This window comes from Lutjanus erythropterus, chromosome 16, assembly GCF_056507025.1.
Source record: "Lutjanus erythropterus isolate fLutEry1 chromosome 16, fLutEry1.hap2, whole genome shotgun sequence".
Lineage (NCBI taxonomy): Eukaryota > Metazoa > Chordata > Actinopteri > Lutjaniformes > Lutjanidae > Lutjanus > Lutjanus erythropterus.
The window spans coordinates 35,875,001-35,889,875 of NC_139332.1; the positions used below are offsets into that span (position 1 = coordinate 35,875,001).

Sequence of the window (14,875 nt, forward strand, 5' to 3'; positions counted from 1 at the left end):
TATTTTAAGGTGGAATAGTTAAATCATGTTGATTTAACTATGTTATCTTATTTCTACCTTTTTTTTATATATATACTTCTTATGGCTTTGTGTGTTATCAGCACCAGAGGGAAGTCCCTCCTGCATCAACACACCCGGCCAATAAAGTTGACTCTGATTCTTATTGGTCCTCCTCATGTGTCTGTTTCTCCTCAGGGGACTCCAGGAGCCCCGGGGGCCCCAGGTAACACAGGCCCTCCAGGAAAGCAGGGAGAACTGGGACCACCGGTGAGTAAAGATGATACAGTAGAACTTCCTCCAGACCCAGTCTGGGTTTACACCTGCAACAAAAAAGACTTTGTATGTTTTCCATCACCTGTCGAACAAAAGCTGCTGCACTAATGTGGACATGAGGCAGGAAGTTGTGTCAGTCAGACTTAACAGCGTCTGTCAGACAGACAGAGTGTCTGTCAGCAGGATTAACAGCTTCATGTCCGGTCTCAAGGTCTGTCAGACGCACACACTCTGAGATCTGGGGCAGAGAGCAGTGATTCATGTTGACACCTGAGCTCAGGAGACCACTTTGGGGGGAAAAAAATAAAAACTTTCCTTTGACAAAACTAATTCCACACTGCTAAACAAAGACAGAACGGCTGAAGAGGAAAAATCCCTGAATCCTCTTCTCTGTCAGAAGCAGTTAGTCCCAAAATCCCTCCATGAATGTTTTTTGTAGGATGAATGGTTAGAACTAATCTGAGTTTGTATCTGAAGCAGGGCTTTGGAAAAATGAACGCATCTTAGATGCATAGTGATTTTCTCTTTGCACTAAACTGCTTAATTAGATTTCTGAGGGCTCCCTGAGCACCAGCTGCTGACTGAATATCTCACTGTGAAATGTAAATGAGAAAACTACTGAATCATCTGCTGCTTGACTTGAAGGGGCCTTGTAGCCTTTAGCATTGTTAAAATACACAAAAGTACAAGAGTCGTAGGTGTCTGAATGTCACAGAACTGTGCGTAATGATTCTTGCCTAAGTGTGTTGTGTAGAGGAAGCTGTAGAGAACCGGCTCCAACTGGTTACGTTTAGGTAAAGATTATGTTCAGGCGTCACCAGAACAAGTCGGAAACGCCACTCACCCCGACGGTGTGGTCCCTCCTAACCTGAAACACACTGCATGAGTAATGAAGAGCTCACATCCTTTATCATGAGCTAAATTTACTGAAAGTGAAAAAAGTAAAAGTACTCATTGTGCAGTAAAATGTTTACTATTATACCTGAAGTTTTTTCTGCAGCACTACATTTCTTATGTTGTTGATTAGTGCAACATCAGAAACCAAATTATCTACAGAAAAATCTCCCACTGCTTCCTTTTAACTGGTTTACAACACAAACACCCATAACTCACAACCACATGTATGTTTTCTATGTACTCACTAAACATGTTGTGTTCTGTGTTAATTGTTTATTTTACTCTATTCGTCCCCTTTTTTCTCTGTTTTTCCTTGTTTTGTTCTATTGTCTCATCTTGTTTGAGCTGTTTTTTTATTTATCTTCCCTTGTTTTGGAATCGTTTCTTTGCACAAAAAACAAAATGTTTGTAGGTGAAATCAGCAGTATAGATTTCGATCCCTGCTCTCGTCCCTGAGATCTTTGACCCCATGCAGGAAATGTTCCTGAACATTTCAGGGACAGACTGCAGTGTTTTTCTTTCTGCTGATGGTTCTGTGCTTCGGCATTTATTCCTGATTAAAAGAAATGTTCACAGACAGTAAATCACATTTTGACTGCACCGCCAGAGAAGAAATGAGATTCTGTGGGAGGTGAAACAAACTGCTGACAAATTACTTTGCATCGCTGTGAAAAAATGTTGTCAAGCATGTAATTGCAGATCCGTGGGTGGACTGCAAAGAGCCCTCCTTAACTAATTACCACACTATTGTCAATTGCAGGTCTTAATGTGAACTTACTGGAGGAAAATGTAGTTCCGATTTTAGAAATGGCAGTTTGCATAAAGATTGTTTTTTTAATGTCTCAAATGTAGCGTTTAACAGAGGTTTGTCGAGATAAAAGCTGAAATTTGTGAGACTGTTTGTAACCATCTGTTTTGTGTTTTACAAGCTTGGATTCTGCCTGATGAAGGCGTAACATTTCTCTTTCTATTTTTAAAAACACACCAAGGCTGCAGTATTCTCAGCTGAAGGTTACTTATTCAGAGAGGAGGACTGAAATTCATTTGAATTGTTGTCTCTGTATGTTTTTTGTTGGTTTATTTATTTTTACATGATAGATGCATCAAAGTTTCTCAGAAGTCATCAGTCAAACCAAACAGCGTGTCCAAACTTAATATTTCAACATGATTCAGTGCTTCTGCAATTAACTGCGGTCAAGAATGAAAAACTAAAAGTCACAAATTGTCCTGTTGTTCTGATCAAAGTCTGAACAGCTGCCAGCGCTGAAGACAACCAGCCGCCGCACTGGAGCATAAATATAATATAAACTATACTGACAGTCTCACACACGTCTGTGTCAGAGTTTGACACACACACACACACACACACACACACACACACACACACACACACACACACACACACACACAGGGACAGAGACGTGCTGCATTCAGGTGCACTTCACACACTCAGTAATCTACATCGTTTTGTTGAGCAAAGCTCGTGGACACTAACAGGAACTTCATGTATTCAAGTAATAATAATGAATTTTATTAATATATAATTTTACATAACAGATGTTACAAAGTGCCTCACAAGACAATAAAAGTAAAATCAGTGAAGTAATAATAAAACCATAAAAAACAATTAAACAAAGCAGAACAAAAATAAATAATGACAATATAGTAGTAAAGTGAAATAATAGGAAACGATGATTAAAAGCAGTTTAATCAAAAATGTACACATTTGGACCGAGAGACTGTCACTGTCAGATAAACAGATGTTGCTCTGGATGTCGGTGAAGGAAAGGAGAAGCAGCTTGTATCTGCCTGAAACCAGTCAGCTCTCATTTACAGGGTTTATAAGTGTGTCATCAGAGTTGCCTGAGACAGGGAAGCAAATGTCACTCATAAATCTATAAATCTATAAATCTATAAATCTATAAATCTAAATGGCCACAAAGGTTATTTTTTCCTTTAACTGTAAACTGAAGGAGGTGAAGAGAGAAGTGTCTTCTCGCTGTGAAGGAGGATCATGGCGGCGTCCTGTCTGAAGGATCCTCTGCTTCATGTTGTCGTTGTTTCTCAGCTTGAGTGATGAACCGCGGTCCATAAACCGTGAACAGGTTGTGTCTGCAGTGTCAAATCCTTCACAGGTTTGTGTCTCTGTGTCTCTTTTCATTGACTCCTCTCTGTCGCAGGGTCCTCCTGGAAGCAAAGGGGAGAAAGGTGAACGAGTAAGTGCTTCTCTCCATTATAATCTGCGTGTGAAAAGAAGGAAATAATGAATCATTCTGATCTTCAGCACAGTGATTCATTTTTAACACAACATGTTTTCACTGCTTAAGAATGATGAACGGTTTGTTAAAAGGTTTGTTCAGATAAAATTCAAAAAATGGAGGCAAACTCATTCACTCAGAATGACTCAAATGGAGAAGACCTGTCCACTTGAGTCATAATTTAAAGGGACACTTCACCCCAAAATCAAAGATAAATCATTCTCCTCTTACCTGTTCATCCATCTAGATAGTTTTGGTGCACGTTGCCATAGAGATGAAGATGTGCTGCAGGGTCTTTCTCTTGGTCACATGCAGGTGCTCTCTGGATACTTCAGGTATTTTGTGCTCATTCTTCAAGTGAAGGTCTCACTGCTGGCGAGAAACAGTCTCAGTAACAAAAAATCAAAAGGGCAAGTCTCCCTCAAAATCACTCCAAGGAACACTGTAAAGAGACAACGTTGAGTATTTCAGATGTTTTGTGTGTGTGTGTGTGTGTGTGTGTGTGTGTGTGTGTGTGTGTGTGTGTGTGTGTGTGTGTGTGTGTGTGTGTGTGTGTGGCTGAAACTCTTTGAAACTCAGCAACTGACATCAGAACTATCTAGATGGATAAACAGCACTACAGGTAAGAGGAGCAATAAATAGTCTCAATTTTGGGGTGAACTGCCCCTTTAACATAAAACATGATCAGTTTCTTCTTCAGTTATTTGGCTGCTCTGGATGAGGTTAAATTTAAATTTGGGTTTAGTGTGGACAACGTAACACTGTGACTGTCGCTCGTCACCGTCTTAAAAAATATATTTCAGGACATTACGGTGTGTCGCTGTGGCAGGTCTGAAGAAAACTAAAAATATTAACAGTTCCTCTGTTTGTGTGTCTCCAGGGTGACCTCCAGTCAACGGCGTCCGTTCAGGCGATCGCCAGGCAGGTCTGTGAGCAGCTGATTCAGAGTGAGTGAAAACACTTCTCTCTCACAGGACTGATTAAGATGTAAGACTTGATTTTAGGATCGAGATTAAAGTTGTAGTGTCTCGTATTCACAGGATTTATTGGCAGAATATGTCAGAAGTGGAATATAGTGTTCATCAGTATGTTTTTATTACCGTATAATCACCTGAAAACAAGATTTTTTTTTGTTTTCCTCACCTTAGAATGAGATTTTTAACAATTGATTAATAAGTGACTGTTAAATTTATTGCCAACTATCTTGGTAATTGATTAATTGTTTTAATTCATTTTATTAAGAAAAAATGTCCAAATTCTCTGATTTCAGCTTCTTAAATGTGAATATTTTCTGTTTTCTTTACTCCTGTCTGACAGTAAACTGAATATGTTTGGATTGTGGACATATTTTATGGACCAAAAACCTAATTAATGAAAAGAGAAAACAGTTGAGAGTTTAACTGATAATGAAAATACTTGTTAGTTGAAAGGTCCTCTTCCATGGAGGCTGCCACGTTTCTACAGTAGCCCAGAACAGACAAACCTAACACTGGCTCTAGATACAGCCTTTCACAAGTCGGTTCTCCTACGAGAACCTACGTAGATGCCACTAAATCCTGCACACTGGTCCTTTTTTAATGAATCAGGCTCTGGTATAATGTTGAAAATCAAAAGTCATATTAATCACGTCACCTCCATGATGGTTTTATACAGGTTTGTATATTTGATCACGTTTGGCTCAATCTCTCGAAATTCTGTTTTCAGGTCACATGGCACGCTACAGCACCATCCTGAACCAAGTACCCAGTCCACCAGTCTCCATCCGCACCGTGCCAGGACCCCCAGGAGAGCCCGGCAGACAGGGATCTCCAGGGGCCCAGGGAGAACAGGGACCCCCAGGAAGACCAGGCTTCCCAGGACAGAACGGACAGAACGGGCAGCCGGGAGAAAGAGGTGACAGGAGATACACACCGATTCATAACCGGGCCAGCTACACACACCGCTGAGTGTGTGACCGACACCACAGCTGACTGTCCTGATGGGTGGAGAATCACAGGTCCTGTTGATACTGAGGGAGCAAACAGGTCCAGGAATGTGATGTTTGAAAAGTTAGACGTGTACCTGCACTAGTCAGACAAGTGAACTTAAAGAACACAAATATTAATCCACACAAATTGTTGCCACGGAGATGTTACACAACCAGATCTGTTGTGTTGAAGAGTCTTTACTGACATAAAATTTTACAACATGAAAAACTTCATACCTCAGAGAGTTCAAACATTGGGCCTCATGCATCGATCATTCGAACGCACAGATATGATCTTAAATTGTACATGCAAACAATTTAAGAACTTCTGTGGTATTCATCAATATGTTCATACTTCCTGTTTGTTCTTAGGTAAAATCAACATTCAGACCAGACCACATGTAAAGACGCACAAAGGCCAGCTCACGTTTTGTGCTGTGAAATTTTAATAACGATGAAGAAAAATCTTCCTGAGCTTTATGAAAACAGAGAAGAGAAATGTTAAACAGTTTATTCATTTAATATTTGAACGTGTTCACACTGAAAGACGATTCTGTCACTGAAACAGATTCTTCAAAACCAGTATGTTCTGCTGAGCAGACCAGATAAATCCACTCATCATCAAGACACCACGTCTGTTTCCTTTGATCAGAAGATAGAAAATCCTTTAAATGTCTGTCTGTCTGTCTGTCTGTCTGTCTGTCCAGGTCAACCAGGAGAAAAGGGCGAGAAAGGATCTCAAGGTGTTGGAGTCCAAGGCCCCAGAGGACCTCCAGGACCACCCGGTAAATTAAACCATACTAAGCCGTATGGTAACATTCTACACAAGTTCTCAATCTGGTCTTCCTGATCATTTTTTTTAAATCCCCGCCCCCCCCCCCCCACCCCACCCCCAGGTCCCCAAGGGCAGGGCAGACCTGGCAGCCAGGGTCCCACAGGGCGACCTGGAAATCCTGGAACCCCCGGTCGACCCGGGGTCCCCGGACCCGTTGGTGCTGCTGGGCCTCCTGGCTACTGTGACCAGAACTCCTGTGTGGGCTACAATGTTGGAGGTACGTAGGGTCCCTTTAATACAGAGCGACAACAGTTAATAAGATTAAACTGTCATCAATCTGAATTATTTTAACAATCTTCTTTTCTGATTAGTAAGGTGTCACTGAAGAATTCTGAAGCAGAGACACCTGATGTTTTCTTCGACTGAATTAATCTTATCATCAACTATCCTAGTCGATTACACCACCTGTCACAGGGCTGCACGATATGTTGTTTGTGCTCATACACAACAGTCATGTTGCAGGCTGTGCAATGTTAAGTAAGGAAAATTAACTCAAACACATCATGTTACAACTTTTATGCTGCTTGATACAAAAGGAAATCTTATTTTCTGTGGCTAATCTACAGTTACAGTTAGTCTGATTTTGGATACACAGTTTGATCGGTTCTCAATGTGCTCCGGTGAAAAAGGTGCATGAACGACCAAGCAGACCCCATGAGCTGATAGTAAGACCTTCCAACAAAAATAAACTGGTTAGGAACTGGTTCTCAGCTGGAACCAAGAAATAGGTTCTGTTTGGAATTACGCCACAGCGGAATAGAAAAACTGTCTTTGTATGATTATTTATACTGGATTTCCACAAATAGTGACCGGAGCTTTTCTTTACTGCAGAAAGGTACCAGGCTTGTATTAGAGGCAGGCCTTTATTTATAATTTCCTCTGTTTGATGAGTATAATTTGTCATATTTTAGTTCAAAGCCTTATTTTTATACAAACTCAGCACTTCCTGCATGTTTCAAAGTAAAAGCCTCCACCAAAAATAACTTGGTTTGGAAAAATTGGTGCTGTTTTTCTTCTGTTCTGTTGACGATGTTCCACTCAAAACTGGTGGAAACTTGTGCCGGTTCACTAGACGGCACCAAGGAGCGAAACCGCTGCAAGAACCAGAGGTAATTTGGTGGTGAAGGGCCGAGAGCACGCCTTCACCAGAGAGCTCAGTGAACCGATCGCTGTGCTTTCACAGTCTGTGTATCAACAACCTGTAAATGTACAAGTGACACAACTTCTAGACGTGTCACAATTCTCCAAATCCGCAGTTATCTTTCAATTTAAAAGGTCACAATTTGCTTTAATTTCCTGAATTTTTTCATATTGTAATATATATTGCAGAAAAAAAATAAATTAATTTAATTTTTTCCCGATATCGTGCAGCCCGACCCTTCACTGTGACTGCTGGGTAATTACAGGCACAGAGTGTGGAGGTTGTAATAAGACAAACACAACCTTCAATTAAGAAAGAAACAGACAGGAAATTAACACTTTTTTATATATAAAAGATCAGAAATTACCTGTAGAGTCTCATTTGCCTTTCTTCTATTGTATCTAATTATGACACATATCGTTTTAATTGTAGAAATTTCTTTCTTAAAACCCATCAGCTTGATTAAATATGTGGACATTGTAAAGTGTGTGACTGAGCATGAAAGCTTTTCAGGGCGTCTTTTGGATTGAAGGTCATTAAGTGAAAATGTTTAATTCATTCGGTTCCTTTTCATGTTGAAAAGCTGCCACTGAGTTAAACAGGCTGCATGTCGTTGAAGTAATCCATCCCACACTCGGCGTATTTGAAGGTGAAACATGAAACACCTTGAAATACAATCAGTGTTAGGATACAGAATTCAGCTTCAGTACCACAGACTGCATCTCTGCACCGCAGGACCAGAACCAGAACCAGCACCGACATGATTTCATGCTTTCAGCTTGTTTTTGGTGGAACACGAGTGTAAACATCCAAACAACAAGGTGTCATGAATAAACAGCAAATTTGTCCTCAAAGTTGCTTTAAAGTCACCACATTAAAGGGTCACTTCACCCAAATCTTTAAAAGAAAAAGATGTAAACGTTTATCAGGAGAAAAGTAAAAACATCAGATTGAAAGGGACGATTTTCTACTGAGGAAATTCTCCCCAGTTACGTCTGAGTTATTCAGAATAAATGACAGTTGCGTCCCAGTGAAATGGTTCTTAGGATTCTCTTCCTTAAAGGGACAGTTCACCCAAAAATGAACATTCAGTCATTATCTCCTCATCCTCATGTCGATTGAAGGTCAGGTTTAGTTTTTTAGTCCACAGAACACTGCGGCAGTTTCACAGGAAAACAGAGCTGCAGAATCTCCCAATCAGTTGAAGTGAATGGTGACCAGTTTTCCAGAACCAGAAGGTTCTGCGACACTGATCCCGTCCCTTTTACTCTGAAGGAATAAAGGGGTGACGTCCCTCTGCTTCCAAACTTCTGAAAAGATATGAAAAGCAGTCTGTGGCAAGAGACAGATAATTTTGTTTCTGTTTGAATTGTGCCTTAAATTAGACATATTATGTTTGTCAATTTAAAAGATGACGTCTCAGTTTGTCTTTTGTGAAACTGCTCAGTGAACTACCTCTCTCGTCTCGCACATTATACGTCACCAACGCCAGCGAGGGTCGGTTCTGTGAAAATCCTCGTCACTAGAAGTGTAACTTACACAGATGTGACAGCTGAGTTCAGGAGGCAGACAACAGGAACAGAGGGAGGGAGTGACTTCGTTTTCTGCTCAGGATGATGTTACTCCATCATATCTTATAGCAAATAGTTGTTTGGTGCTATATTAACATTCAGAATCTCATATACATAACCTTTAATGTGACATTTCCAAGTGAATACGTGGGCAGGGTTTCGTTTCAAGAGGGATTTGATTGAAACGCTGAAAGGTGGGTGTGATTTATGAAGTCTGTGGAGAAGCTGCAGAGGCCTCCACCCACACAGCTCTCACCTGTGAATCTGGATCAGGAGGATGGAGGATGAGGGAGAAATGAATTAATGAGCTCAGCCACAATGGAAATATAATACAGATAATACGTTTTTATCACACACAACTCTGACCCATGATATCGTGTTGCTCCCTGCATCAACTCACAAAAACAAGTGAGATTTTAAATCACATTTGATTGGATTAATTTATGTGTTTGCCTCCAAGTGCAGGATGAGTCACCAGGATAAAAACATGTTGTTACATGAAGAGAACAGAGCGATTACCTCAGGAATACAGAATAAAAACCTGAAGTATATATTGTTTTCATCTCACTGGGTCCTCAAGTGTCTTTTCTGATAATATTTAGCACATGAATTCAGTTACATTCACTGTGTACATTCTGCAGAACCGTTGGCAGTAAGTAAGAACATATGTTTATTGTGAATTGAGTGAAGCAGCCCTTTAAGTTTAGTCTTCCTGCAGCATCTGGTTGAAACTGCATGATCCACTGCACACATCAGCCAATGACAATAAACCAACTGACCGAATTCTGCATCTTAACATTTAATGACTGAGATTTTGTGATTTTTGTGATTGTGGGTTGAATCAGTCACTGTGAAGATGCTGCATGGTGGGTTTTCTTATACAAACAGTTTATCACCATTAAGTCACTCGTTCTTGAGAATTGGGACAAAACTGTATTTTTTATGGGTTTGATTTCAATTATGCTGGAAAATATATTTTAAAAGATCAAAAGATTAAACCTTGTAACGGCCAAAAGTCCTGGTAATTTTAATTTTTTTTTATTAAAATGTATTTTTTGTAGCTGAGGACTTGAATTTTGTCAACTCACATTCGGTGTACCGTGAATCTTTGAACTCCTTTTATAAATCCTTCTGAACAGATATTTAATAAATATAACAAAGAAAAAAAATAACTTATTTTTTTGACTGAGTGTCCCAAGCAGGGAACCAATTTATTTTTCTGGATTTATTAAGTATTTATTTTTTTTTATAAATTTGAAAATGGTAAAACAGACATTATTCAGTTTTTTAAAGAGAACTGAGAGTTATGAGTTGACATATTTTTTTTTTCACTTCACAGCAAAGTTTCTCAAAGTTCACATTTTTAAATCATAATTCTGATTTAGATCTAGAACGGCCACAGAGTCGACATGTTATAGTTGACACACATCTGAAATATTATTGAATTAATTTGTTATAAATAAAAAGTTTATTAGTGCTTGAGCAGTATTCCCACCTTTTTTTAAATCAGGAAGTGAGACAGGTCGTTGGGGTACAGCTGACCATTTAAATCATGTTTTTGTAAAAATCTGATGGAGTTGACAGAAATCTGGGACACAATTTTAAAGGGCCAACATAAAAAAAAATGTATTTTAAAACAAAGTTGGCTATAATACCACATTTTTACATCTATGTTATGTGTAGTTTTAGATTTTAAAGGCTTTGAACACATTTTTAAATTGTTTGAAGTTGTGAATTCTGGGACAAAAATGTTTCTGCCACAGGACAAGTATAGAAATTAAACAATAATAATAATAATGAAAACAAACTAAAACATTTTATAACTTGCATATGCTTCATGTATATAAATCCTTAATTCTACCTAAAAAAAATAGAGTCTTTAAAGTTTTTTTTAGTAGATCATGATTTCTTCCAATTCTCAAGAGTCGGTGATAAACACAAAGACTCAAAAGTGCAATAATTTACTTTGGCAGCTTTCAAACGACTCAAACTGTGTTTTCTCAGTTTTTCGCAGGAAAAGACACAGGAAATTATATTCTAACAGTTTTATAGTTAGCACATGAATCCAGGATGCCTTGTGGTGATTTCCACCGTATACTGTACACAAACAGCTTTTTAAATACTATAAATATGTTGGTATAATTAATTCTGTCACTGAAAAAAACCCCACATGAATCATCTTCAACCTTTAAATGCATGATTGTGTTGAGTCTTAATGTGTGTTGAGGTTAAAGGTCACACAGCAGTCTAAAAGGTGCTGTGCAGCTCGCAGCCTGCAGGGGAGTCATGTGAGTAATGTCTGCATGTTGTATTCATTACTCTGTCTCTGTGTTTGTGTCTCTTCTTCTCTCTGTCTGTCTGTCTGTCTGCCGTCGCCTCATTTTACAACTTCTCCTCTTCATCACCTTCACCAGAGTATTTCAGTGACCTCTGAGCCTCGTTCACAAACTGACGACAGCAGGGATTAGTAGCTTTAACTGCTGCCAAGGCTGCAAAATACTGTAGGTGACGGACGTGGTGTCGGTTTAGCAGCTTCATCCTTAGCTCTCTTTATCTACACAGACACATACAGAACCGTCTTTAAAATGTTTTACAGGGGAAAAATAGAACGGGAATGTAAGAAATTAATTTTGAAATGGAATTACACCAATACGATTTAGAAAACAAAAAAACCTTCCTTTCTATGTTTTATATTTAAACAATAATTCTTCAGATAGTGAGCGGGGCAGGTTTGTATTAGAGGCAGTCAGTGCAACAGTGTGGTTCACTGATGTGTTTTTGGGCAATAATGAATCTGTGGCACAGAGGAAGGAGATATTTCAGACACAGTGCTTGTTAATATATACGTTTATTGTTGGTTTGGGTCTTTTCATGAAATGTCCTTAAAAAATATCATCAGACTTATCCTTTAATTGTCCCATGAGCTCACACTGACACGGTCGTCCTCTCCTGACTTTTCTTCTAGATTATGATCATCCGGTGCCTCTTTTTTAAACCACAGGCTTCACCGACTTAATAAAAACTCCTGTAACACAAAAAAAAAGTCTTAAAAGCTCATCTGCACGACAACTTTTGAATATAAATTTTGCACGTTGTTTTAACTTTTAATTATCTAAATACCTTTAATTTGAAAAGTTCCACTTGAAAACTTTGTGTTACTTCAATTGTGACAACTTGAATGTGAATTAATAGATAACAAATCTAATAATCGCCTGGTAAAACTAAGACATTTGCACAAAATTTCTCATAAAACTCAAATTTTGTTGCTTATTTTAACTTTTAATTTGCAGTCGTTCCTACATTTACTCTTCCCTCTAACTCTGCTTTCAGTCCGTAACCTTGGTAACCCTGACTTGGTAACCCTTGGTAACCCACGGCAACCCTTGGTAACCTTTGGTAACCCTTGTTCCTCTGTGTCTCTTGCTCCTTCCTTCTTCTCCCGCCCCCTTTTCCTGTCACGCTAACCCAATCAAAATCCAACAAACCAATCCAAAAACTTGCTTCCTGTGGTGGTGGCGGCGGTGGTCGGCCATCTTTGTTTTGGGCTCTCATTGACTGTCTGCCTGTCTGACTGGCGCACTGGCTTGGCTCGCTGCCTGGTTGGTTTGCAACGCAGAGGGTGAGGATGTCATTGACAGCGGCGCTATCCCCGCAGTCCAACTGCCGCCCAACGTCTTCCAGAACTACGGCGAGGTCGAGGAGGACGATCCCTACCGCTACTACCAGCCCAACTACCCGGCCCCGCGGCCCGTGGCCCCTGACGACCCCGCGCTCATCCTGGATGAACTGAGATCCCCCGGCGTCCACCGCAGCGCCCGGAGCTTGGAGGGAGAGGAGGAGAAACTCGGACCGAAGAGGAGACTAAAGAGAGAAACGAAGACGCTCTCTGGACTAATTAAATGAGAGGAAGTGATTGGAGGACGCAGGGCCGCTCGCTGTTTCTGATTGGGCGGCTTGGAGCTGTTACGGACTAATCAACAAGTGCCTGATGTAGAGGATTTCTTATGGACAGAGGGGACGGGGTGGGGGTATCAGGTTGGGACTATTTTAACTCATCTATGCTATTGAATTAAATTCAAGAAAACAGGTTTATATTGATTTATTTGATTTGTTTTTATTATTTTTGTCTCAGTAGAGAAGATTGTTTTTAAATGGACTGAGCTTAACATTTATATTTCACTGTTTGCTTTTTGTCCCGATGCGTCTTTCCAATAACAGTTCAACTGTTTCTGTGATCAAATTCAAGTTTCTCAAACATTTTATCATCAGACTGATTGGAGAAAAGTCACCGGAGCTGTTGTCAGCTTTCAGTTTCGCTGTTTGTTGTTTACCTGGTTGGTTAAGTGCCTCCTGATTATCTGGAAGAAATTTCAAAATGCATAAATGCAAACACTTAAACAAAGCATTTCTACACAGAGACACCTGCAGGTTCAGTTTTCTGACCACAGAGGTCTCAGCTCACATCATGACACATAAATCAATGAAAATCCGTGATTGGGTTGATGTATACGTATGTTTGGTGTTTGTGTTTCTGTCTCGATGTGTGTGTCTCCAGCAGTGTCACAGTGGCTGCAGATCAGACACAACTTCACAGGTTTGTGAGATCGCTGGTGCGAAAAGCATGACGTGATGTGGGGCAGTGATGGAAAAAAGTTTACAGTGCATTCAGATACAAAGTAATGAGACTTTGTGGAAAAGTTTGAGCAAAAAGTTTTTTAATGTGACATCACCACAGTCCCACAACTAGGGCTTTATTTTCTGATGTTTACCCAAATGCAGCGCCTGTCATCCGTTACATAATTAAGTGGCAACTCCAGTTTTTGTATTTGCCAGGGACTAAAAATAAAAGATGATAACTTTAAGCTTTTTAGCTGCTCGTCATGCATCTGCATCCCCGAGCAGGAAACACAAAATCCATGACCCACCTGTCTTCCTCTGACTGTCTGACCCTGATATTCTCACTCTCATTTCACTCCTTAATCCTAAACTTAACCAACCCAAACCAACGAAGGCTACAGGTTCTCACCAGTTAGAGTCAGATTAGGGCGGGTCATGATTTTACCACCAACAGTAGAGCAGAATATCAATCATTTCGTGCACATGATTTAAAGACATGATGTGAAGAGTTTGTCTGTTCTGCAGCAACTGAAAAGTCAAAACCTGCATCATAATTCAGATTTGAACGTCCTGCCAAACTCTGCAACCAGGTAGTTTCCAGAAAACAGTTATTTATGTAAAGTTTTGCATGTTTTTGTTTATTTACCATGTGATGTATAATCCCATAAAGCCATAGACACATTTTACTGTTACATATAAAAATTGTTGTTTGTTTTTCCTTCAGAGTTTCCAGTGAATGGAGTCATATGCAGTTATTGTAACAGTATTAAGTTCATACTGATGTCGCTCTGTATTTGAGAAGGTTGATCAAAAGAAATAACGGCTAACGTAAGACAGACTTATTATATTTCTGAGTAAAAGTGTTTTGTTTTAGCCGTCGGGTTTCTGGAGCTTGTTGTAACTGACAGAAGCTGTCGGTCGTGTCGTCGAGGTGTGTGTTTGATTTCGTGTTTGGATTGATCTGCCTCCGTCTGTAACATTTATCATTAAGCTATCATTAAGTTTAACTGGATCCCATCTGTTCCAGGACAAAACTCATTTTATATTTTATGCAGAAACACGACAGCTCGGCCCATTTCGAGATGAAATGAGTTTGAATCCATTCATGCGTTTGATTTTTAAATTTGTTTCATTGCTGGAGATCAGTTATATAAAGGGAAGATCAGTTATTTGGGAAAAAAAAAGTTGTGCCTCATTTATTCGCCCGTGGACATCGTGGTTTTCTCTTTCAGAGCAAGCTGGTTCAGCCAAAATTCAAGCACACTTTAAGCTTTTCCAGATATCTTGTAAACCTTTTTGAGTTCAGTGTTTCTGAGG

The 14,875-nt window shown here is 39.7% G+C and overlaps 1 protein-coding gene across 2 annotated transcripts in view; it reads left to right on the top strand.

Moving 5' to 3' along the window:
• The window catches only part of col14a1b (collagen, type XIV, alpha 1b), a 197,349-nt gene extending 183,441 nt beyond the window's left edge, over positions 1 to 13,908 (top strand). The window contains exons 41-47 of one of the 2 annotated variants that reach the window (XM_084738506.1): positions 196 to 267; positions 3,351 to 3,386; positions 4,309 to 4,375; positions 5,133 to 5,321; positions 6,102 to 6,179; positions 6,291 to 6,446; positions 12,558 to 13,908. In XM_084738506.1, the coding sequence (XP_084594632.1) occupies positions 196 to 267; positions 3,351 to 3,386; positions 4,309 to 4,375; positions 5,133 to 5,321; positions 6,102 to 6,179; positions 6,291 to 6,446; positions 12,558 to 12,844 (885 nt within the window). In that variant the 3' untranslated portion in view covers positions 12,845 to 13,908. The remainder of the gene's footprint in view (positions 1 to 195; positions 268 to 3,350; positions 3,387 to 4,308; positions 4,376 to 5,132; positions 5,322 to 6,101; positions 6,180 to 6,290; positions 6,447 to 12,557) is intronic. The other variant, XM_084738507.1, reaches the window with a different exon arrangement.
• Positions 13,909 to 14,875: the final 967 nt, after the last annotated feature.